General features: G+C 32.5%; 3 protein-coding genes across 3 annotated transcripts in view; 2 read left to right on the forward strand and 1 right to left on the reverse strand.

Annotated features, from left to right (window-relative positions):
• Positions 1-22,890, forward strand: part of LOC108741116 (transforming growth factor-beta-induced protein ig-h3) — a 43,676-nt gene extending 20,786 nt beyond the window's left edge. Inside the window, exons 3-11 of the mRNA XM_025977002.1 lie at positions 14,581-14,751; positions 16,478-16,742; positions 17,731-17,861; positions 17,936-18,144; positions 18,204-18,341; positions 18,423-18,638; positions 19,812-20,122; positions 20,184-20,529; positions 22,468-22,890. Of these exons, the coding sequence (XP_025832787.1) occupies positions 14,581-14,751; positions 16,478-16,742; positions 17,731-17,861; positions 17,936-18,144; positions 18,204-18,341; positions 18,423-18,638; positions 19,812-20,122; positions 20,184-20,529; positions 22,468-22,709 (2,029 nt within the window). The 3' untranslated portion in view covers positions 22,710-22,890. The remainder of the gene's footprint in view (positions 1-14,580; positions 14,752-16,477; positions 16,743-17,730; positions 17,862-17,935; positions 18,145-18,203; positions 18,342-18,422; positions 18,639-19,811; positions 20,123-20,183; positions 20,530-22,467) is intronic.
• The window catches only part of LOC108732881 (mitochondrial glutamate carrier 1-like), a 129,296-nt gene that overhangs the window by 62,379 nt on the left and 42,948 nt on the right, over positions 1-23,969 (reverse strand). The gene's annotated exons all lie outside the window — the stretch shown is intronic.
• On the forward strand, positions 7,938-9,077 carry LOC112905151 (ATP-binding cassette sub-family G member 1-like). Its single transcript, XM_025977005.1, has 2 exons — positions 7,938-8,819; positions 8,906-9,077. The coding sequence occupies exons 1-2, from the start codon at positions 8,381-8,383 to the stop codon at positions 9,055-9,057; spliced, it is 591 nt and encodes a 196-aa protein (XP_025832790.1). The 5' UTR covers positions 7,938-8,380; the 3' UTR covers positions 9,058-9,077.

Genomic DNA, 23,969 nt, shown 5'->3' on the forward strand with positions numbered 1-23,969 from the left:
CGTGCTGTCAAACCTACACTAGCAAGGAGATCGGGCTGAAACTATAGCTACAAGCTATCCAAGGATGGTACTATAGAATGTCACCTCAAGGTAGGCCTAGTGGCGTCATCTCTTGGTTAGGCCGGAAACTTATCAATCCACCCTCGTAGATTACAAAACGTGCTTTTCTGTTCTTTTTGCTGAACAATGAGCGAGGAAACGTTACGTTTACAATAAGCCTTCAATTTTGAGAACCTAAACGGTTTTTGATCAAGACAAATTAATGTGCTTTACCAACCGCCAAATATTTATGCTTATTACGTGTTTAATTCAAGCATAGGCTTATTGTTAGTAGGGCTATTCTTTCGATTCTGCATGAAAATTTGTTTGTAAAATCTTTTCAAGATCGTGCGAGAATATTAAAAATCCTAAGCTATTTTTTCTTCGATAGTTTGGTTCTGTGATTCCATAACATATGTAGACAGGTGGGATATGAGAAACCTTGTTTTGTTTTTGTTGTAAAAAGTGTAATTTTTGTTACTACATTTACTTTCTACAATGATCCCTTATTAGAAAAAAAAAATTGCGTAACACGTAGAACAAAAATATAGGGGTAAATTTTTGCTTAAGAATAAAGTATGAATGTAGCTATTTTTCAACCAGATAAAACACGTGCTACTTCTTAAAAGTTTATTTTACATGAATCATTAAGAATTTGAATCAAACCAGCTGAAAACACAAAGTAAAATGCAGGAACTAAAAGATATTTATACTTAAGTTAACCGAAAACAATTTGTTGACCATCAACATTGCTCATTTCTGATCCCTAACCGTTTAGAACCGTGTCCTATTGCAATCTTAATATCGTAGAAAAAATAATAACAGGAAGTTATTGAGCATTTCCTATCATAACGCATGAAAAGTTAAAATTGCAATTTTTGAAGCTAGGGGTTTGTCACACCCTATATGTGGGGTGCAGGGTTAAGAATGATTTATCTTTAATCGCGATACACATGCATCTGGTGGTGTTGATAAATTATTGACCAAGAATGTATTACTAGAAATCGCGTGTCACAGTGACATGGTACAAATACCTTCACCTTTCATTTTATATACTTATAGCAAAGTATACACATACAGGGTGATACAACTCAGGAGAAAAATCTATGACTAATTTGGAATGATTTAAACCCTATCACTGTTGGGTGTCGGAAATGCATCATTTTCGAGGAAATCTACTTCGGTTTTCAAAATGTAACACATGTTTTAACATACAACATACAATTTAAGAGTAATTTTCGTGGTTTTTAGCTTTAGGGGTTGTTCATAAAAGAACGTCTATTTTTTTCGACATTTTTATACCCCTCCTCTGGAATCACACAAAGTCACATTTTGACTACCCACCTTTATAAAGACATCACAAATTACAGACCCCCTAACTTTGAAAAAAATATTAAAGCAAATAAAATTATCCAAAAAATGTTTAACTGGAAATAACTTTATTTCATATTCAATTTATTTATTAATCAATATGTTTTGAACACTATATATTTAGTTTAAATGACTCGCGCCCTTTACCTGATGTACATCAATGCATACATTTACGCGCCGAATATTTAAAATTTATTATGTTTTTATAGTAAATATACCGGTATTCGCTGATACAATTATTTAATACAGAGTTATTTAAAGACGTCACAAAAGTCCTAACACCGCTCCCCCCATTGTCCGACATGGTCACAATTCAATGACCCCTTTCCCCCCATAAGGGTGGATGTCCTTTATGGACGATCCCTTAGGAAGGTTGGCCAATTTGTAAGCTATCAGATTATGGAAAAATTTAGGCCAATTTTGTTTTTAAATTCTTAATTCCTAAAATTCTGATTTTTGTAATAAGAAAACTGAAGTACATTTTCTCAAAAATGGCGCATTTCCGACCCTTAAGTTAAATCATTCCAAATTAGTGATACGAGCATTTTCCTGTTACTCTGTATAATAAAGTAATTATAAGTCCAATAAATGCAATTTAAGGCATTTGATGGGTTTTACGCTTCTTGTTCAAAAGATTTTAAAGGTTCGGTTACTGTAGGACAGGTGGATTAAAGATTGGCGACTCTTTCCAGTTCTTTTACATTAGTTCTAATCCTTATTTTACAGAACAATTGTACTTAATTTAATTAATCTGAACCTGAAGCAATTAGTTAGACTTATTAGAGTAGTTAATGACTGTAATTGCTCTATGTTTTAAATAATTACCCGTTAAAAAGGAAAAACGTTAATCGTCATTAGTATTTTACAGTTAAAATTAAAGTAAAGCAGAGATAATAGATTTTGTAAGGTTGCCTATGCTTGTACATGAAATTTTTTATTACCTACTTGACTTTTTACTTCGAGAACGTTTAGAAAATGTGTCGACAGAATGAAGGTTGATGGTTAAATTTTAATTGTTCGTTAGTCATATGAAATATAATTTAAAGTAAATAAAAAAAAAAGAATAAATGGAATTTATTAAGTTTACATAAAGGGTGCAGGTTCGGAGTCACTCTAGTACTAACGGATTAAGACGGACCTGTGGCCTGTTAAATTAGTCACTCCCTGAAAAATTGTGAATTTTCCGACAAAATGAATGTATGCATTTTTAAAAATTCAATTCAATATCATTTTGGTCAGCTAGAATATCACTTTATGATCAATGATGGTATTTTTTTCGTTACAAGTTTTTAGATTTAAATATTCCAAACAAGAGCACAGGAAAAAACCTACTAAAAATCATTGGAGATGTATTTTTGGTACATTTTCCAACGTTATTTTACCTCCGTTTAATTATACGCAATTATAATAGGAAAAATATTCATACGTACGTATACAATGTTAGATAGATAAATAACTAATGCAATTTATGAAAACATTATACCCTCTACGATCAGTTAAACGACAAATACGTACAGAACAAAGGAAAGTTAACGCGGTACTCAACCTTCAGCCCGCAAGTATGAGCCCCATTTGTTTGGTTTTATTGTAATTTATTATCTTTATATTATTTTTCCAAACCGAATATATTTTATTGTTCCCTTGACATACTGTATTGTTTAACATTTATTCCACAATCTTTAATAAATTTTCACTGCGATATTTACGAAAAATAGCAGTAAAGGTCGTTAGGTTAGGGTCATAAGGTTAGGGTAGAAAAAGGCAACACGAATGGGGAACTTCTATTGTTTGATATCGTTGAGTTGCCTTCTTGACTATAATTATTAGAAATTGGCCGGGTAAGTGATAATGCAAAAAAGACTAAGGCTGTCTTTATACTGACAATTGAAGACTGAACAAACAAGACCAAGACCGAATATGCAAAACAAAGACCAAATAAGCAAATCTAAACGAAAAATTATCACTTCTGATCAACAACAATATTGAAGTGAAACTTCTTCAAACACACAAACATACCGGTATAGGGGTTAAGAAATTGGTTTAATGGTATTATTTGTACAGTATGCTTCGCACGGGTGCAATGTTGATAGTAAATATACTATAGAATGTCTTTATATACAACAATCACAACTTTTTTGTCATCAGATAATACAAACCGGCCGGTACCGCCGCAACCGCTATGTCCCTGCATTTTAAGTCTGAAATATCTTCGAAAATATTCATTTAAATTACATGCTGTAAAGGGCCATATTGATCTATATTAAATACACAATGTATTTAAAAGTACTTAATTGGATAAGGATTAATGCTGTATTGCTTAAAATCGCTTCGTAAATAAGCCATTATTTTTCGTAAAAAGTAAAGGATAAAAAATGGTTATTGTGGGTTATCCTTAAGATATAGACACATACCATCCCGGACTTTTTTGTAGACCTTTTTAAACTGTACAATACTGTAGTATATTATTTTGATCCATCTCGTAGGGTTCAGCCAGCGTTTGTAATGTAAGCGCAAAAAATGTGTTTATTTACGACATCACATTACAAACCTCTAAAATTATTAGTGTTTCTCTATTATGCATGTGTTATACATATAAACCTTCCCCTTGAATACTCTATTTATTAAAAAAAAACGCACTAAAATCCGTCGCGTAGTTTTAAAGATCTAAGCATACATAGGGACAGACAGCGGGGGAAATGCGTTGCATGATTTCGTTACATAGCAACTCGCATGAAACGAACTTACCCTACCGTGCGTAAAGAAGTTTCACTTCAAAAATATCGTCACGATCATTTAAAATACAATTGATAAATAGAACACTTTCGGAAAACTTTTGACTGATGTGACTAATTCCGCTACTCATAAATTTTATGTCTAATAATTTCGAATGTCCTTATTTACTACTTTATTGCATTATTCGTGGCGAAGGTCAATTTTTCCTACTAGAACTTTTGTTTGTATGTGTCCTTTTTTAATATCGCCTCTCCTATTGTTTTCTAACAGGATCAAACTATCTCCGTCCACTATCCCCAAAATTTGATTTCACTTATTTTGGTCACAATATTTTTCCTTTCGGGCTTCTCAAATGAGAAAACTAAAAAAGGAATTATCAAAAAAGAAAGGAGATTAATCTGATCGGTATGACAACGAACACTTCACTCTCCAATTGCCAGACTTAACAAATTTTATTAGTGTTGTTACAATTACTGGACAAATCTAAAATCAAACGTAAACCTAACGAAACACCTATATTTCGGTAATTCGTAGTATAGGAAAAGAAACAGGAGAACAGGATAACTTCTTCGCAAAAAATTGAGAGAAAAAAACTAACATTATTAGATGTGCCGCATTTTGCATTTCACAGATCGTTTAATAAAAATGTCAACAAAAAAATAACTGTTCAAACCGGTCATTTTAATCACTGGTGTTCTCGACAGTGTCGGATGTAATAACAGCATCACAAAGTGCATGATGGAGTTCAATGCCTTCAAAGCAAAAATCCGTGCAACCTCAATTCTATTTGAATGCTGCCACGATTAGTTTCAATTCGACTGACTCTGACACGAATAAAAAAACAAATATTGCTGCTTTTACCGACAGACCCCATAACGATAATAGTTTAAAAAATAGTATTAATACAACTTTTCTGCATACATCAGCGACAGGAAAAATTAATTTGAAGAACTATATGCAAATGGCTGCTTGTCATGATCAGCTAATATAAGCGACGTATCACGCAGCATTGATAACACCGTGTATAGTATCTAGATACTTAGTTAGCATAGAAAATAACAAATACATTAACGTCGTAATAAAGTTTTAGTAGCAAAATTGAAATTAGAAATAATAGGAGAACAGAGGATTCTATGGAAGTCAATAATAAATAGGCGAGATAGGTGGGTCTTGTCAGAGACATATTAGAGGTAGAAACAGGAGTTAGGAGGGGTAGAGGTAGACTTGGGTTAGATTACTGTTCGCATATAGTTAAGGATTTGGGTTGTTCTAGTTTTAGGGAAATGTGAAGATTAGCCCAGGATAGGAAAAAGTGGAGGTGCGTGTCCAACCAGTCTTAGGACTGACGACCTTATGATGATGAAAATTGAAATTATACACCTTCTATTATTTCTCATCAATACTTGTATCTAGTCATATCTTTAAATAAACTGCATAAAAAAGTTAGATCCAAAAATTATTTTATTTCCATATAGTCAAATTAGTCCCTTTTAAATTTGGTTTTAACTTCGTATAGATGTTATTAAAATACCATTGTGAAATACATTTTATTGTAGAAGGTTACTTAAATATTATGCCAAGATATTTTTATTCATTTTGAATTCCTCCCCCTTTCTTAAAATTCGTTACAACATATTGTGATGTGAAATCTCCCTTCACCCCTCAGTCCAGTATGACAAATAAATACAATATGATAGCTTGATATCCTCTTTTTTTATCTGAGTAATTAACTCTTATGATTATTAAACAACAAAAATTTAATCAAAAAATCGTGTAGAAACCAAAGCTGTGTTTTAATGAAATGAAATGAAGATATAGTGTATATTGTATGTAGATTGTGCTGGACGATCGAGACGATTTGCTTAGGACAGATGTAAAAAAAATAAAAAATCTAACTATGTGTTATAGGATTCGAACTGGTAGGGTATAACATTTACTCTCTAAGAATTTAGGCAATGGATTACAGAGAAGATTGTTTATATGGTAAAATTATAAAATCATATACCAAGTAAAACAAAAATACTGGTATGTAAGGGAAGAAAAAGTAGGGAAAGAGTGAAAGTAAAGATAGGAAACGAATGATTAGAAGAAGTGACTGATTTTAGACATCTAGGAAGTCAGATAAGTCAGGACGAAGGACAGAGGATAGTGCACGGTAGAGTAGCCTTTACTAAACAGAAGTCACTTCTATGCTCGCGAATGATTAATTTAAAAATTCGAAAAAAATTGTTAAAAGTGTATGTTTGGAGCTCGACGCTATACGGGTGCGAAACATAGACGGTGAGCGCAGCGGAAAAGAAAATGTTAGAAGCGTTCGAAATTTGGTGTTACCGGTGAATGATGAGGATATCGTGGGCAGAGGGAGCTAGAAATGAAGAAGTATTAGAAAAAATAGGAGAACAGAGCACTCTATAGAAGTCAATAAAAAAATAGCCGAGATAGGTTTGTAGGACACCTTCTTAGGCATGAATGTCTAGTCAGAGACATATTAGAGGCAGAAACAGGAGTTAAGAGGACTAGATTACTGTTTGCAAATAGTAAATAGTTAAGGTTTTGGGATTTTCTAGTTTGAGGAAAATGATAAGATTAGTTCAGGATAGGAAAGAGTGAAGGTACGTGTCCAACCAGTCTTAGGACTGACGACCTTACGGTGATGATGATACCAATCATATTTCCCGGGTAAGTCAAGTTTGTCACTTTGTGCGTAAAAACAGGAAAATCGGATTTTTCTAAAAATTAGACCTAGTGGTTATTGTTCGTAGAATAGTATACGATAAGTGAATAAGTGATGTACAGTCATGCTTGCATTTGTAACATTACGGTATTTTAAAACTGGAAATGTTTAATAAATAAGAAATAAACAAAATGCAATCAATTTTGCACTCGTGTAGCTGTATTTTGTAAAACACATGCTCGACGCAAACTATTTTTAAATGCGTTTTATTGACTAGTTCAGCATATGTTTTAGTAAGTTTACGAAAGAATGTTTGTATTTTGCTTAAATTAAAATTGCTCCTTTAATTACAACATTAAAAGTGCACTTTTAATTGTTACATTAATCAACTGCATTAATGTGTAAATGGAACTGTTTTCAATCTTTTCTATCAGTTCATAATAAAGGTTAATAAATCAAACTTTTATTTTTGGATTATTTCATTTTTTGAACAATGATAAAATATGACAATATGTAGAAAAAGTATAGTTTTTATCTCATTAAATTTCTGGTGTTAAGTGATGTATTATTTACAAATAACATACGTATCTATAAGGTATACCTATTGCTTATCCTGCTTCTTCCTTTTTCTAAAAAAAAATCTAACAAAGATGTCATGTCGTTCACAAATATTTTTTATGGAGAGGAGGAACTCCTTTTTACAAGTAATACGAGTATGTCTATGTAGTATGTATTTACTGAATATTTAATTTTATTAATACGTTATTTGAAACATTTAATAGGCGTCGTTGGATTGGAAATATTAGTTAATTCATTACGTTTTTTATATCTGAAAATTAACTTTTATTTCTTTTGGGTTATAGTTTACTATCCGCTGATTATCATAACTATTTTCTTAAGGTTAAACTAATCGAGAATTATTAATGTGAAAATTCATTTTCAATTTTCTTATCCACTATAAACTACCTCAGGTTAATGAGGGAGATTTTTGTTGCCGTTGTGATAACAATTTTCCCTCATTAACCTGAGGTACTTTGTAGTGGATAAGAAAATTAAAAATGAATTTTCACATTAATATTTTATATTAACCCCTATTAAATGTCAAAGTGTTTCATATTTATGTATTTTAATTTCTTTCGTTGTTTTGAATACATTATTATGAATTAAAATTTAATGAAATAATTGGTAAATTGATAATTGTTGGACATGCACGATATACTCAATCATCCTATACACTGATGACCCCTACATTAAAGGTTGCACATATCCGGTTTGGTGCTTCAATCGTCCGAAGAAAGAGGACTTTGCGGTAATAAAACATGACCGAATACTGCAATAATTATAAAAATTATTATGATTATTAGACCTTGCCGCAGTTTGCAATAAATAGCTGTAGGTACACAGGTCAATTAATAGCAACAATTAAATTATCTTGTGACATCACGTCAAATACTTCCAATTTCTTTTTCGTTGTATGAAATTTTTAAGTCGCAGAAACTCTTGTCTTTCTTAATTTTATATTAATTATTTTGCAATGTTCTTTTAGTAATTGAACTGATTCACATGGATAGTGATATCACACTGATGTTATCTACTGCTACTGAAAATGGAAAGAGACACCTTCGACTCTGTAATACTGATAACACAAGTGGATACTCCATAATTAAAAAAAAAGAAACTGCTCAGATTGCTTTGGACACCAGTTACGCCGTTTATAAAGAAACTACAGAGCCAATAACGATTGAAAAAGCACACATTGAATTCCCTACGTCCTTTTTTGCCCAGTTTTGGATCCTTTTGAAGAGGATGATGCTGATCAGAAGCAGAAGTCATACAGCTTTAAAGGTTCAACTGGTACATCATATTTTATCGGGTCTATTGGTAGGAAGCATCTTTTACAAAGTTGGACAAAATGGTTCTTTAGCTATTTCTAATTTCTTCTTTTGCCTGTGCGAAATCGTTTTCTTCATGTATACCCACACTATGACGTCCGTTTTAATGTGTAAGTGAGCATTTCGTTAAACAAAACGTTCTAGTAATACTAAACACTGACTAGATTCAACATCAGACTTTTTTGTTTTTTTTTAGTTCCAACCGAAGTACAAATTGTAAAACGAGAATATTTTAACAGATGGTACTCCCTAAAAGCATATTACGCTGCTGTTATAATTAGGAATTTACCTTTGGTGGTAAGTGAAAATGAAAAATTATATTGGCCCTTACGGCTACTATTAAATTAACGATTTTATGGTGTTTATTTTTATAGTTAGTTACATATATGTAATCATTTTAATTACAGATAANCTGCATTTTAAGTCTGTAATATCTTCGAAAATATTCATTTAAATTACATGCTGTAAAGGGCCATATTGATCTATATTAAATGCACAAAGTATTTAAAAGTACTTAATTGAATAAGGATTAATACCGTATTGCTTAAAATCACTTCGTAAATAAGCCATTATTTCTCGTAAAAAGTAAAGGATAAAAAATGGTTATTGTGGGTTATCCCGAAGAGATACACATATAGGTACCATCGCGGACTTTTTTGTAGACCTTTTTAAGCTGTACAATACTGTAGTATATTATTTTGATCCATCTCGTAGGGTTCAGCCAGCGTTTGTAATGTAAGCGCAAAAAATGTGTTTATTTACGACATCACATTACAAACCTCTAAAATTATTAGTGTTTCTCTATTATGCATGTGTTATACATATAAACCTTCCCCTTGAATACTCTATTTATTAAAAAAAAACGCACTAAAATCCGTCGCGTAGTTTTAAAGATCTAAGCATACATAGGGACAGACAGCGGGGGAAATGCGTTGCATGATTTCGTTACATAGCAACTCGCATGAAACGAACTTACCCTACCGTGCGTAAAGAAGTTTCACTTCAAAAATACAACGTGTAATTATACAACGCGTTACTGAAGTGAAACTTCTTCAAACACACAAACATATCGGGATAGGGGTTAAGGAATTAAGCAGCCGAAGTTGTCTGTAACGAACGTTGCATTGAAGCGCGCTCACGGTTCAAGCGATCCCCACTACGAGACATCCGTTGCATGATTTCGTTACATAGCAACTCGCATGAAACGAACTTACCCTACCGTGCGTAAAGAAGTTTCACTTCAAAAAGGTCACCAATGTATCGAATTTCTTATACTTGAAAAGATCGAGTTCGGCTGCTCATTTACGAGCTTGAACTATTTGAACCGAATTTTCAAAATGGGTTATTATTTGAATCGACTGGAATTGATTGAGTGCCCAACCCAATCGAGTGGGTGCTCAGGCACCCGTGGACGCCCCTGTATGTATACATAGACTATCCTGCCCAAACTATTGAAAATCAACTTCAAGCAAAACGATAAAAGCACTTGCATTTCTATTCTCGAAAAGCTTTCTGTAACCCTGTGTCTGTTGAATATCTACATATTTTATTACAGCATAATAAAGCATGTATGAAGGTATTACATTACGTATTGTATTGTATTATATTATTAGGTAGCAAAAGGTTTATTTGCTTTCCGGTAACGCAACGTCCTAGCCATGAGTAACGACTTTTTTCGAAGACGATGTACATTAAACGACTGTAATTTGCATGTTGTTTATTTATTTAATTTTATTGCTCGTAATTGATGCGACCTTCATTAAATTGTTTAGCGGTTGCGCATATGCAGAAAGACTGATAAACATTACAAACACGTTTGTTGAACCGTAACCACTTATGTACATAGATACCTCTACCACATACACAGTCGTAATTGCAATTGATTATAAACGATTCTAGAATTTTCTGTTTTTCTGTCCGGTACAGACTAATGCCTATAGGAAAACATTTCCGTCAAAGGTTACGATAATTGCTCTTTATGCGTTTGCGGCGATAGTACAGGTTAAAAGGTCGAGTCTGTTAAGCAGAAGATTCAGCAGTAAATTGCAGATATCCGTACAAGTAATTACATTCAATTACACGCTTCATGTGTGTACGTTTAACTTAACAGCCTGCCCCCTGAATTTAACATAAATAATTAATTGCATTTCCTTGATTTTATGTGAAATCCTACTTAATTGATGGGTGAGGTTTTCTGATCTCAAGATGTATGGAATATTCGTTTATTTATTTTCTAAATTCCAGCGAAAAGAGCCTTAAATTGAATGAAAAGTTTGCTCATTGTATACGAATGTTCATTATAGACGATATATCTACATTAAATGTAATTAAATAAGGCCCTGCAATTCCTGTCATGCGAACTGAAAAATTCGTTATGAACCAATTCAAAAATTTATTTTTTACCATACTCCTTCCGAATGTACGAAAGACAAAATTTTTCAATGTTATTATTTCGCAGCTAGAACAATCGGTATTTGTATAAAATTTGACAAAATACATTTAGTTTATTTTGAAAAAAGAAGTTTTAAGTACACAGATTAGCGTAGAAACTAAAATCAGAGATAGCTATCAATTCCGGGGAACTTTACGATATTGGCTTCACATTTGGTATTAAAATTGCCACAGTACCTCTGGATTTTATAACATCCTAACATCAAATTCCGAAAAATTCAATTTTCGCCCTTTTGTGAGCATTACTATTAGAAACTAAAGTACGAAAGTTCCAACAGATTAGCTATCTTCGACTATTTTTTATCACTGAATTAGAATTTTTTTCAAAATATTATGATTTTTATATCATCATCATAAGGTCGTCAATCCTAAGATTAGTTGGACACTTACCTCCACTCATTCCTATTGTGAGCTAACTTTTGCAATTTGCTAAAACTAGAACAGCCCCCATCTTTAACTATTTGCGAACAGTAATCTAAACTAGGTCTACCTCTACCCCTCCTAACTCCAGTTTCTGCCTATATGTGTTTGACTAGATATGACTGAGAAGGTGTCCTACTAACCTATATCGCCTATTTCTTATTGACTTCCATATAGTCCGCTGTTCTTCTATTCTTTCTAATACCTCTTCATTTCTAATTTTCTCTATCCACGGTATCCCCATAATTCGCCTGTAACACCACATTTCGAATGCTTCTGACCTTTTCTTTTCCGCCGAGCTCATTGTCCATGTTTCTCACCCGTACAGTGCCGCACTCCAAACATACACCTTTAACAATCTTTTTCGAATTTTAAATTAACCGTTCGCGAGCATAGAAGTGACTTCTCTTTATTGAAGGCGACACGACCCTGCCCTATCCTCTGCTTTATATCCCTACTACTCCTTCCGTCCTGACTTATCTGACTTCCTAGATAAATTTTGGTATAAGTTAAATTATATTCGAATGATGCTAATTTGACTGAGGTTAGTGTATCTTGAAATTTCAACCTGTCAGAGCTTTTCTGGGGTTCCTTTTAAGTGTGGTATTAAAGAATACGTCACCATCATCATCATAAAGTTGTCAGTCCTAAAACTGGTTGAACAAACACCTCCAGTTTTTCATGTAATGAGCTAATCTTTCCATTTTTATTATATTAATGTAATATTGTTTAGATTTACACGTTTTCGTTTGAATGATAAACTATCTTCACCACAAGGGCATTTTTTTTAATAGTTTCAAAAACATTAAACGTATTAAATTCAGTGCATATAAAAATTATTTTTGTAAGGACATTTTCACGGTTTTTAATGGTGCAATTTGTAATTGAAGAGTAAAGTATCTAAATGTAACTATCAAAGGAAAAAACAATGTGTAATTAGTTTTATAACTCTACTATTAATTGCAGCTTTTTCTTTGTATTCATAATTTATTACAGAAGATATAAATAGCAGTTAGATTATGTATATAATTAAGATATGCAAACAATTTTACCATTATCCTATATGTCAATGCCATATTCGACAATTACTGTTAATATTTTTTTCAATACGTAAACATCACCAGGTTAATCGCCATATTATACCCTATTAGCGCTTCCACAAATAACAAAGTTGATTGGAAAGATTGAATTATTGTTTTGACAATTCAATTTCTTGTCTTGCCTTAATTTGCGTGATTTAATAATTACAATTTGCTCACTATACAACACGTTGTTTTGGGGCCTCTCCTTAGTTTTGGTAATTCATAAGGTTTTAAAAGAAGAATTCATACGCCCTTAACAAAGTGACATTTCTTTATTTTGAGGATAATTTTAGCTGTTATTAACATTTGTTTGAACGTTTGTTCCTCCGGTAATTTTTTAATCACTAGAAATGTGATAAGAAATAGCTTAATACACATATATCGTTAAAAATTCTATCTAGACACATACTGATAAGGATGAATGCTAGAAAAGAAAACTACACATTTTTATGTATTTAATGCAAATGTTGCTTGTATGCCTTAAGTATTTTGTTTTAACTTTGAGTGATTCATATGGTCTATAAATGTTATTCATAAGCAGTGGTCAAGGACAAGGACGTTGTTTTTTTATGTTGTATAGCCATGTATTTATTTATATCCATTTATTATGTTCAGAAGAAAATCATCTGGTACCAATGTGTACCATCCGCGTTTAAATTACATGCAGTACGAATTTTAGCCCCACCTTTGCATTGAATTCAGACAGTATAAATATTAAATATGCATTTATTATTAACATTTATTATTTTTTTATCTATAACCGGATCTATTTGTTAATACAATTGCGAAATACATTTGGCATACTAATGATATAAAAAAATTAAATACAGAATATTGAAAATTAAAAAAAGTCCGTTTGGACACGCTCAGTTACAGATAGTCTCTGAGTATACCCTAGATGTCGAAATGCGTTTGTTTTTTTTTTGAGGATTTTAGATGGAATATTGGTTTTTACACAGTTTTTATATAATAAAAATACCACCATCATTACTTGTGTCTTATGGCACATGATAGAAGTCTTCTTTGTATGGCAAAATTTTTAAAATCTAATGGAGTTGAGACTGTATTAGGTATTTAATAGATTCTTCTACATCTCATTTTTTTATGCTAATTTTTTAATTTTCAATTTTTTTAGTCAGGTTATTTTAAGTATAACAGTTTCATTAAAAAAAACTTTTCTTTCAGTAAGAATGACATTGTTTTGCTTCTCTTTTTATTTTGAAAAATTTTTACGAAAACCAATATAAAAAGTTGATATAATGTTGTCATTGATACATTCGTTACTTGTTTTAATCTGCTTTTGTAATAAATATAATTCCTAAGACTGTTTAATTCAAAAACTGTTTAGGTTTCTATTATTTACAAAAGTTAGAAATTGTTTTACTTCAGTTTAAAAAAAATATTTAATTTATGTTAATTTTTCAAATGTTCACGAAATTGAAAATATGAAAATTATTTGAATGCACACTCTTAGGTAGCTATACAAATAATAAAACATAATATTCAGAAAGAAAAAATAATTATCGCATAAAGTCATCTTTATGCGGTAATAACTATTACAAAAAAGATATTTAAGTACTTTACAGTATTTTGAAAATCAATTTATATTGTACCATTTTTTTATGAATGTTTTAAAAACACTTTTGTAATAACTTACAAATATGTATGCCGTGAAGAAGTCATATCAGATCTATTAATAAATAATTCTGCCAAATTTTTTATTTCACATCTAAAAACTTAGTGTATCAGTACTCGCAATGAAAATATGTAGACATTTTATGAAAGTATTAATTTTTCATTAATTGTAATATGTGCACGATTGGAGAAAGTTGACGAAAATATTTAACTTCAGTTAATTGTTTTATGAAAGTTTTAATATTGGATAATTTGAAATTCAAAAATTTTGTTTTGTTTTCAGAGACCATGTTTGCGTAGAGCGCGAAGAAAGCACCGACGATGAGGACAAGTCGAATTCAAATTCGTCAGCCGAGTCCTCCAAGAGGAAGAATCAAACGGAGAATGTTTTCTCCACTTCCATCAGCCTGTCTAATTGTTTCGAGACTGCTAACAAATACGAGTGCATTACGAAGTAGGTTAAAATTGTTATTTATACACTATTAGAAAACGGTCAAATCGTGAACGCAAACAAAAAATCCACAAATACTTGTTTTTTTTAAGTAGTATGCTTTTGATACTGAATGCATGCTATTTGTACCTATGTGGCATTGAAAGCGATAAGAAGGGAAATATTTTTTGAATTCCAGTATTTATATCTTGTTGGCAGTTGGATTTTTTGAATGTGATAAAGAAAAAAAAGTATTGGAAAATATTTTCATAATAATAAATGAAAGCTGAATGTATAAAGGGCTTATCAGGCGAATTCTTTGTAAGAACTCTACGAAGTAACAGTTGGAATTTACGATAATTTTGAAAATCTAACATTCATAATAATTTGATATGAATTTTAATGTAAAATATTTTCAGTCATGCTTTACTTCCGGATATAACTTTGTTTATTTCAAATAAAACACCCTGTACTTCATTATATCATTGAAATTCTTGGTTAATTTGGAAGTAAGCGACCATCTTTAATCAAAAATAATTTTGTAAAGAATTTTTACTATGAGTCAACTATTTAATGGTCTTTGGTAATTTTTTTTCTAATTTTATATACTGAGTTCAAATGCGGTTTTTTATTCTGAATGATTTGGTATGCAGCTACCCTATACCTATTATTTACCCTTATTATATATATATANATTAAACAGGAAAGTTAGTTAATACACCTTATTATTTTTGATACAATTAAACGTGGTATAGTAGATTAATAAAATCGAAAATAAAAAACCTACAAAAAACACTTAAAATTAGCCATCTGACGAGTAGAATATAAAAATTAATGCTTCAGGAATAGATGTGCTGTCAAACAGCTTCTGTAAATTATGTTTATGGAGGATACAAAACTTGTAAGTGGACGTAATTAAATCTTATATGACTAAGAAACGTGTCTGATATAAATCAGTATGTAAATCACTTTTTTTTGTTTAACTTACCAACTGGATACAAAATAATAACTTATACAGACTGGTACGAATTTTTGACGAAACAGTTTTTAAAAATAAAAAAAAAATAAAAAGTGTTTAGTTTTGATTGTGGAAAATATCATGAATGAACTGAGTAGAAATTAATTCTGAAAAAATTCTTATAAAATATATCGTGAAAATAAATAAAGTTTATTTGAAAATGTAGTTTAAACAATTTTAATTTTATGCCTAACAAAACATTATAAAAATAATTTTTATTTCCACGTGAAATTCTGAATAATTTGATAATAATCCAAACCTTCCAAAGTAGGTAAAGAAATTTCTAAGAAAACGGAAGAACCAATACAAATATTAAGGTTTAAAAAAGTTCAAAATAATATTTTTTTAGTCAATAAATCATTAAAGAACTCAGCTTCGACAAGTACTTTTTTTAGAAAGCCAAAATTGGTGCCATATCATTCTCATTTTTAATAATAAGTATCAAACTGTATGATACTCAATATCAAATTCATCGCTCTGATGAAGAAAATTGTGATGTTTACGAAACGTTAGTAAAACAATTACAAGCAGATGGGAGCCAAGATTAGAAACTAGGAATACTCGGAATAACATATGAATTACGTATTTTCTTCGACCTACTGACTGTAACAATTTAACATGGTTCAAGTTACTTGTAGTTTCTACTATCTATGTACTGTATAAATTTTATAAACCGTATTTTTCAAGGGTCTTGTACTTTTTTAATAAGAACCACTTTTCTACTTGTTTCAGAGTGAATAATCACGGCATTGTCAAGACGTTTACTGTACGTTACAAGTGTTGTTATGGTTATAAACGTAAAGAAGGAGCTTCAGGATGTACCGAAGAAGTGGAACTTAAACCTCTGTTAGATACCATCAACGATGTCGGAGGCAAGGAGTTCTCCAACCTGATTAAAACCACTGGTTTGGAAGATAAATTTAAAAACGAAAACATAACAGTGTTCGTACCATCTGATGAAGCTTTGTCAGAATTTACCGACAGGATGCTAGAGCTGGTTTGTATTCGTGCACGAAAACATTTATTTGCATAATAAAACGATAGTGCAATTGAATACAGAATAGAAATGATGTAGTTATTTAATGCGGGTTTATTTTTCAATGACACTTTTGAAATTATTAGAACGAGCTAAGGTCAGATTTTATGCGATTGAATAAAATAAAAAAAGAGTGGAATTAAATAATTATGACAATTACACAATTCTTTAGTTTTACGATATATTTCTTGTATAAGTACAATAGAACCTCGATAAAAAAAAAAACAAAGGGAAACGTAAAATAATTTGAGTTATTGAGGTTTTTACTTACTAAGGGTTTAAGTTTAAACTTTAAAATTGTGGATTTGCAGTGACTTAGTAAACTCTTCTACTTTTTCCTTCAGTATAGGTCCACTAACACTAATGTTTTTACATATTTCTACTGTCTAAACCATGTAAACAAGCATTTTTCTAAATTAGGAAATTTACCAATTCTTTGTCTTTTACGTAGAAGAGTTTTTCCTGATTCAAACCACTTTTCAGTGCTTACTGAAGTGCGATGCCCAAATTATTCGTTTAAGTTATAGAGGGTTTTTGTTTTAAGTAATAGAGGTTTTGGACTCCGAGGGGAAGGTAACACAAAATTTTATGAATTTATAGAGGTTATTACGTTATCGGAGGTTTAAGTTATCAAGGTTCTGCTGTAGTTGTAAAAAAAGTCTGCATCCTTATAAATAGAACGAACCGATTCATTGGGAAAGCGGTCATAAATTGTATTGATCGGCTATAGAAAACCGTAGACCAAAAACGATGTTTTGGGAAGTTGTAACTGTAAATAATAATATAGAACATTTTTAGGTTTTAGGTTTAAATGTTTAACTGTTACTATTTCTTGTTAAATTTCTACTTTTCCTTCAATCAATCAATTAGCACTGGTACCCCGGTACTTTTGGATTTTCGATTTGTTCCGAACAAACTTGTACAATTAATGTTTAATTTTACCTTTTAGAATCAAGTAGACGTGTACAGACGACGAAGGGATGCAAGAAATGCTCTTTCATCGCATGACTTAGTATTAAGTCACATTACTCCCGGCTTTATTGACCTTAACGACCTCAATAACGAAGACGTTTTGCTTGGGTAAGAAACATTGATATTGTTGTATTTGTGTTATTAACACCTTCGTATTACTTACTCGCCTTTCCAATGCATAGGGAAAAAGAGAAAAATTCGATCCGCATCAACGCTTATCCAACGAAGAACTTCGGAAAAATGATCACAGCCAACTGTGTGCGAGTAACCAAAGAAAATAATTTAGCATCCAACGGGATCGCGCACGTTGTCGATGGAGTCATTGCACCAGCCACTCAAAGTCTGAGGGAAATTATCGATCAACATCCACAACTCACTTACTTTAGAAGATGTAAGGTTTTGTGAATCACGCTGATGAAATGATGTTTTCAATTCTAAACTCTATTTTAGTGTTGGAAAAGACCGATTTAGCCAAGAACCTGAAAGATGATGGACATTTTACAATTTTTGCTCCAACTGACGAAGGATTCAACAGTCTGGATGAAAAAACTCGCCAAAAGATAATGAGGGGAGAGCAATGTGCCAAAAGTAAGTTTAATTTTTCAATTTTTAAGAATATTGAGATGATTACGAGCGAGTGCAATATCAATAAACAATATTTTTTTGCAGATATTGTAAAGAATCACGTAATTTTACACACCGTTTGTTCTTCGGCTATCGTTGGAAATGCGACAACTCATAATGTGGCTGGCGACTCACTCAATTTCGAACGAACCGACGACGGAAGTATTAGCATCGATGGAAAAGCGAAAATAATTAAGAAAGACATTGTTGCCAAAAACGGAGTAATTCAGCTCATTGATAAAATACTTGTACCCGAATCGGGTAAGTGAAGAGAATCACCTTTCTCTCTTTTGTGTTTTATTCCTTCGAAATTTATGAATATCTCTATAAGTACGTAGGACACTAGCAAAGTTTTGAGATGTCGTTAAACTATTTACAAACTGTTAACTGATAACGGTACATCCCATTAGTCGCAAATAGCAAATAAAAAAGAAATTATATCTACCCGCCATGTTTTTATGAATGCTTAGTTAAGTCAAGATGCCAGAGTTAACGCGTTGCGATTTGCGTGTAATTATGTTCTATAATTTCAAGCCGGGATGAGACAGACCAGATTTTAACTTTCACTTATAACGATTCTCGATTTGGACAGCTTGTTGAAACAGTGTTTTCAGAAAAAATTGGCAAAAATTAAAATTAAAAAACTACTTGAAGTAGATAGACATATAAGCTACAAACGTATAGGAGGAATCTTGAAGATTAGTACACCATCAATTCACACTATGCATTTTACATGATCATCTTACACAAATTACACATTCTGGGTGCCGTACCTTTTAACAAAACGCTCACTATGTTTGATGGCGAAAAATCTCCTTACGTGAATTCTATAGAAACAGGTTTACGACGTGAAATATAAATCTAAAAACACGATATGGATCTTTGAAGATGAGGAAGTTCTTTTAAAGAGAGAATGGTTGTAGCTTTCCCCGCTAATGGGGGTTGTTTAAGAGAGGAGTCTTGTAGAACAGAAGACTGTTATTGCAAAATTGTACACAGAGACTTGTTTATATTAATTTATTGAGTCTCAAAAACCTCCAACCGAAATGGCGCAATGATATTTGGCGGCTACATCACGAATACGTCGCGCTCAATTTACTCAAAATGTTTTGAAAAGTACTAATCTAATTTTGGTTGAGCACTCTCCCTACAGCCCCTATTTAGCATCCTGCGACTGTGGACTCTTTCGAATCATAAAGAATAAACTAAATAGTCAACGGTTTTCCAGTGGTAATGAACTAATTCAAGCGTGTGAACAAGTTTTTTAAGAAATGTAGCAAGATTGGCTTCAGCGTATGAATTGCAGTTGACGGAAATTATTTTGAGAAAGTTTAAAATTTATGTACCAAATATCAAAACTTACCTAGTGACCTACGTAGTGACGTATACTGCTTCTTGTTTGTTATTTACAATTATTTTATATTTAAATTTTAGCTCTTTTGATCAGCGAAATTTTGGAGAAACAAAACTTCACGAAATTCCGTCAGTTAATCGATGAAGCTGGTTTGACAAGTGAAATAGATTCCTCCGAAAATGCTACTGTTTTTGTACCATCTGACGAAGCTCTGTCTCAACCAGAAGCCGTAAAGATCTTGGATAGCGTCAAAGGGGACAAAGAAAAGTTAAAGGAACTAATCCAGTATCACACTATTGGCAAAAAATTGGAGTCGTGTGACATGAATAATAATCAGATGATAAAAACAAACGACGGAGAACAAGAATTACGCTTAAATTTGTATTCAACCGTAAGAACAATTTTAGACAATGTTTATTCAAATAAGTTATGTCTACTGAATTGATTTGTAGGTTCCATTGTTTGCAAACATCATCAACAGGGCAACAGTAAATTGCGCAAGACTCATTGGATATGACGAAAAAGCATGCGGATCTGTTGTTCACGAAGTCAATAAAGTTTTGGTGCCTCCAACAGATACCGTATTCGACATCGTCAACTCCAACGAAAATTACAGCACTTTGGCGGAGATTATTAAAGGAACAGAAGCAGAGGAGATATTGAAGCAAAGCAATCAATCCATTACCCTGGTAGCACCCACTAACGAAGCTTTCGAAAAACTTGAACCTGATGATCTAAAGAAATTGAAGGATGACAAGGATAAGGCCAACGTTTTCGTGAAGAATCATATACTATCAGGTAAATTGCAGAACATTTTTATGGATTTTGAAAAAGGCTCTACTTAAGCATACTTTTAAAATATAACAAACCCCCGACCTATGCGTATTCCTATTTATGTAAATTATGTAGTATGGTAGTATATGATAATATCATCATCAACATCATAAGGTCGTCAGTCCTAAAACTGATTGAACACGCACCTCCACTGTTCCTATTCTCAGCTATTCTTCGCATTTTCCTAAAACGAGAACATCCCACATCCTTTGTGAACAGTAATCCAATCTAGGTCTACCTCTACTCCACCTAACTCCTGTTTTCCCTCTAATATGTCTCTGACTAGACCTAGACTAGAAGGTGTCCTATCAACTTATCTCGCCTATTTCTTGTTGACTTTCATAGAGTCCTTTGTTCTCCTATTCTTTCTAATGCCTCTTCATTTCTAACCTTCTCTATTCACGGTGTCCTCATCATTCGCCTGTAACACCACATTTCGAACAATTCTAACTTTTTCTTTTCCGCCGCGCCCACCCTACATGTTTCGCATCCGTACAGCGCCGCGCTCCAAACATACACCTTTAACAATCTTTTTCGAATTTCTAAATTAATCGTTCGCGAGCATACAAGTGACTTCTTGGGGGTGGGTATGTTTTTCAAATAATTATCGAAATTAAGGTATGTTTTTCAAATAATTATCGAAATTAAATTTGTTTTGGATATGTCATTTTTTGAATTTTGGTTTATTTTAAATGACTTCATTTGACTACATATTTGAAACAGTAGCTACCCGTCGTTGTTTTGTCCGCAGTATATCGCAATTTTTTTTAAATAACTCATTCCCTATTTTTATACAAGAACGTCACCTAAATATGTTTTTCAAAAATAAAAAAATAGAAAAAGGTTTCTTTTAGATAGCATCATGGTTAAATATAGGTCCCATCGAAAAGAGTTATATGAAGAAGTTGTTGCGAATGCTAAAATGCACAATTTTGTATGATAAACTTTTGATACCGCTTATAACTCAAGAACTGTGATTCTGGTAAAAAATCGAAAAACTTCCGTAATTCTTTCGAATGACTATTTGAAAATTTAACATTTTTCTTATTCAACCCTTTAAAATGCAAATTTTTTAAAATCTATTCTACGTAATAGCCAGAATATCTAAGCTGACAAAATTTCATTCTAATCGACCCAATAGTTTCAGCTGTGCGTTGAAAATAAGTCAGTTAGTGAAGAAATAATGATATGTATATCAGAGATAAAACCTTCGGACATGAATTTTTAGCATTGCATATTGTGGCAACAAGTAACAAAAACGCGGAGAAACTGTCATTAATAGCAGTTCAAGCCTCGAAATACATTTTCGTTCCGTTTAGGGTGTAACATCAACTACTTAGCGTCCTCGCACTACAGCTGTTAAATGTAATAGAATCAATAGCCCCGCTGGCAAGTTGCCATTTTTTTAAACAAAAATCATTACAGTGACTTGCGATTCGTTTATAGTTGAATTGACCTGATAGGGGTTGTTCTTCCCTCCACTATGTAGCTACTGTATGAAACAATTATAAGAAAACTTTACGAAGTAGAGCATTTTTTTTCTGGAATTTTGCCAGTTACAATGCCATTTTTTATTAATTCTCATCATTTATTATTAAATTAAATTTAAGAACAAAGGCTTTCACGGCCGGAATCCCTAGCAGAATGAAGATTCGGGCTATAGGGCCGTGGTCTAAGTGAACTGGGTCGACCCAGTCGTTGTCGAGACTTCGAGATATAATCTATGTTCACGTTGTCAACGCAGCAGTACCACTGAGGATGTCAGCCGCAGTAGCTGACGAAACGTCCGGAAACAATAGTTCACTTAGACCACGGCCCTATAGTCCGAATCTTCATTTTACTATAAATTAAATTTGTTTATTATTATTTATCGTAATTATTAAATTCTTGTAATTTCTACAGAGGTTCTTTGCTGCGCCGGTGTAAGTTCCCAAGGATGGGGCTTCAATAACATGATCCCAACTGTTTCCGAGCATCAGGTCCAAATCAGCAAAAACGAGAACGGCGACATAAGAGTCGGAAAAGCACAAATTACAGAATGTGATAATGTTGCTACCAACGGGGTAGTTCATACAATCAACAGGGTCTTGTTGCCGAGACGCACAAGAGTGCCTAACATTGGATTCTTCCTATTCGATATATAAATAATATTAATAATTTATTGTTACATTAAGTTTTATATTCTTTAGTATAAACATTTTAATAAGTGATATATCGAAATTTGTGACTGAAGCTTGTACTTTGTTTTAGCAGATCCTAATAGCGTGCGATGTGTTTTGTTTATGTATTGAGTATTTCATAAATAAAGTTACTTTTTTAGATTAATTATTTTATTTTATTCATGATCAATCATCGCATTTCACGAAAACTAGAGCAATGTACATCTCGAAACTATTTGCGAACAATAATCGAATCTAGGCCTACCTGAGCCCCTGTTAACTCCTGTTTCTGCTTCTAATATATCTCTGACTAGCCCTTTATGTTTGAGAAGGTGTCCTATAGTTGGGACAGTCAAAATTCGCATTTACTTTCTTTTTTCAACTTACTAACTAGACTAGAGTGGTTGCTGACAGAACGCTTACTTTTACTCACGACAGACGTTATAGATAATATCGTAAGCATCGAAAAGAGATGTCAGGTAGGAATTGCAGCGGACACTAATAAAAAAAAAAATACAACGTGTAATTATACAAAACGCTACTGAAGTGAAACTTCTTCAAACACACAAACATACCGCGATAGGGGCTAAGAAATTGACGTCAGTGGCGTCGTTTCGACTGTAGAGTGTAGGCATACAAACACAAACTCATACAAATACATTCATACATTTTGTTGGAGCTACACTATACATGCCGGAGTTGCTTGTAACGAACGTTGCATTGAAGCGCGCTCACGGCTCAAGCGATACCCGCTACGAACTCGACTACGTGGCCGAGTGGAGGGGGGACATCCGTTGCATGATTTCGTTACATAGCAACTCGCATGAAACGAATTTACCCTACCGTACGTAAAGAAGTTTCACTTCAAAAAAAGGAATAAAATTACACCAATTGATGTGTAACACAAAGAGAACAAAGACAAACAGAATTTGAGCAAGAAAGTTCAACATTGTCAGAAATTTAGGAAAGCAAGACGCTCATTTAAAGATAATTCCAACCAGGCAGTTATAAAGTTATAGGCGGATGATGAGGATATCGTGGGTAGAAAAGGTTAGAAATGAAGAGGTATTGGAAAGAATAGGAAAACAGAGGACTCAATGGAAGTCAATAAAAAATAGGCGAGATAGGTTGGTAGGACACCTTCTGAGGCATGAAGGTCTAGTCAGAGACATATTAGAGGCAGAAACAGGAGTTAGGAGGGGTAGAGGTAGACCTAGATTAGATTACTGTTCGCAAATAGTTAAG

The sequence above is a fragment of the Agrilus planipennis genome, unplaced genomic scaffold (assembly GCF_000699045.2).
Source record: "Agrilus planipennis isolate EAB-ADULT unplaced genomic scaffold, Apla_2.0 scaffold31, whole genome shotgun sequence".
Lineage (NCBI taxonomy): Eukaryota > Metazoa > Arthropoda > Insecta > Coleoptera > Buprestidae > Agrilus > Agrilus planipennis.

Coding starts and splice junctions, on each gene's coding strand:
- LOC112905151 (XM_025977005.1), top strand. CDS start 8,381: ATGGATAGTGATATCACACTGATGTTATCTACTGCTACTGAAAATGGA. Junction 8,820..8,905: donor TATGACGTCCGTTTTAATGT/GTAAGTGAGCAT, acceptor GTTTTTTTTTAG/TTCCAACCGAAGTACAAATT.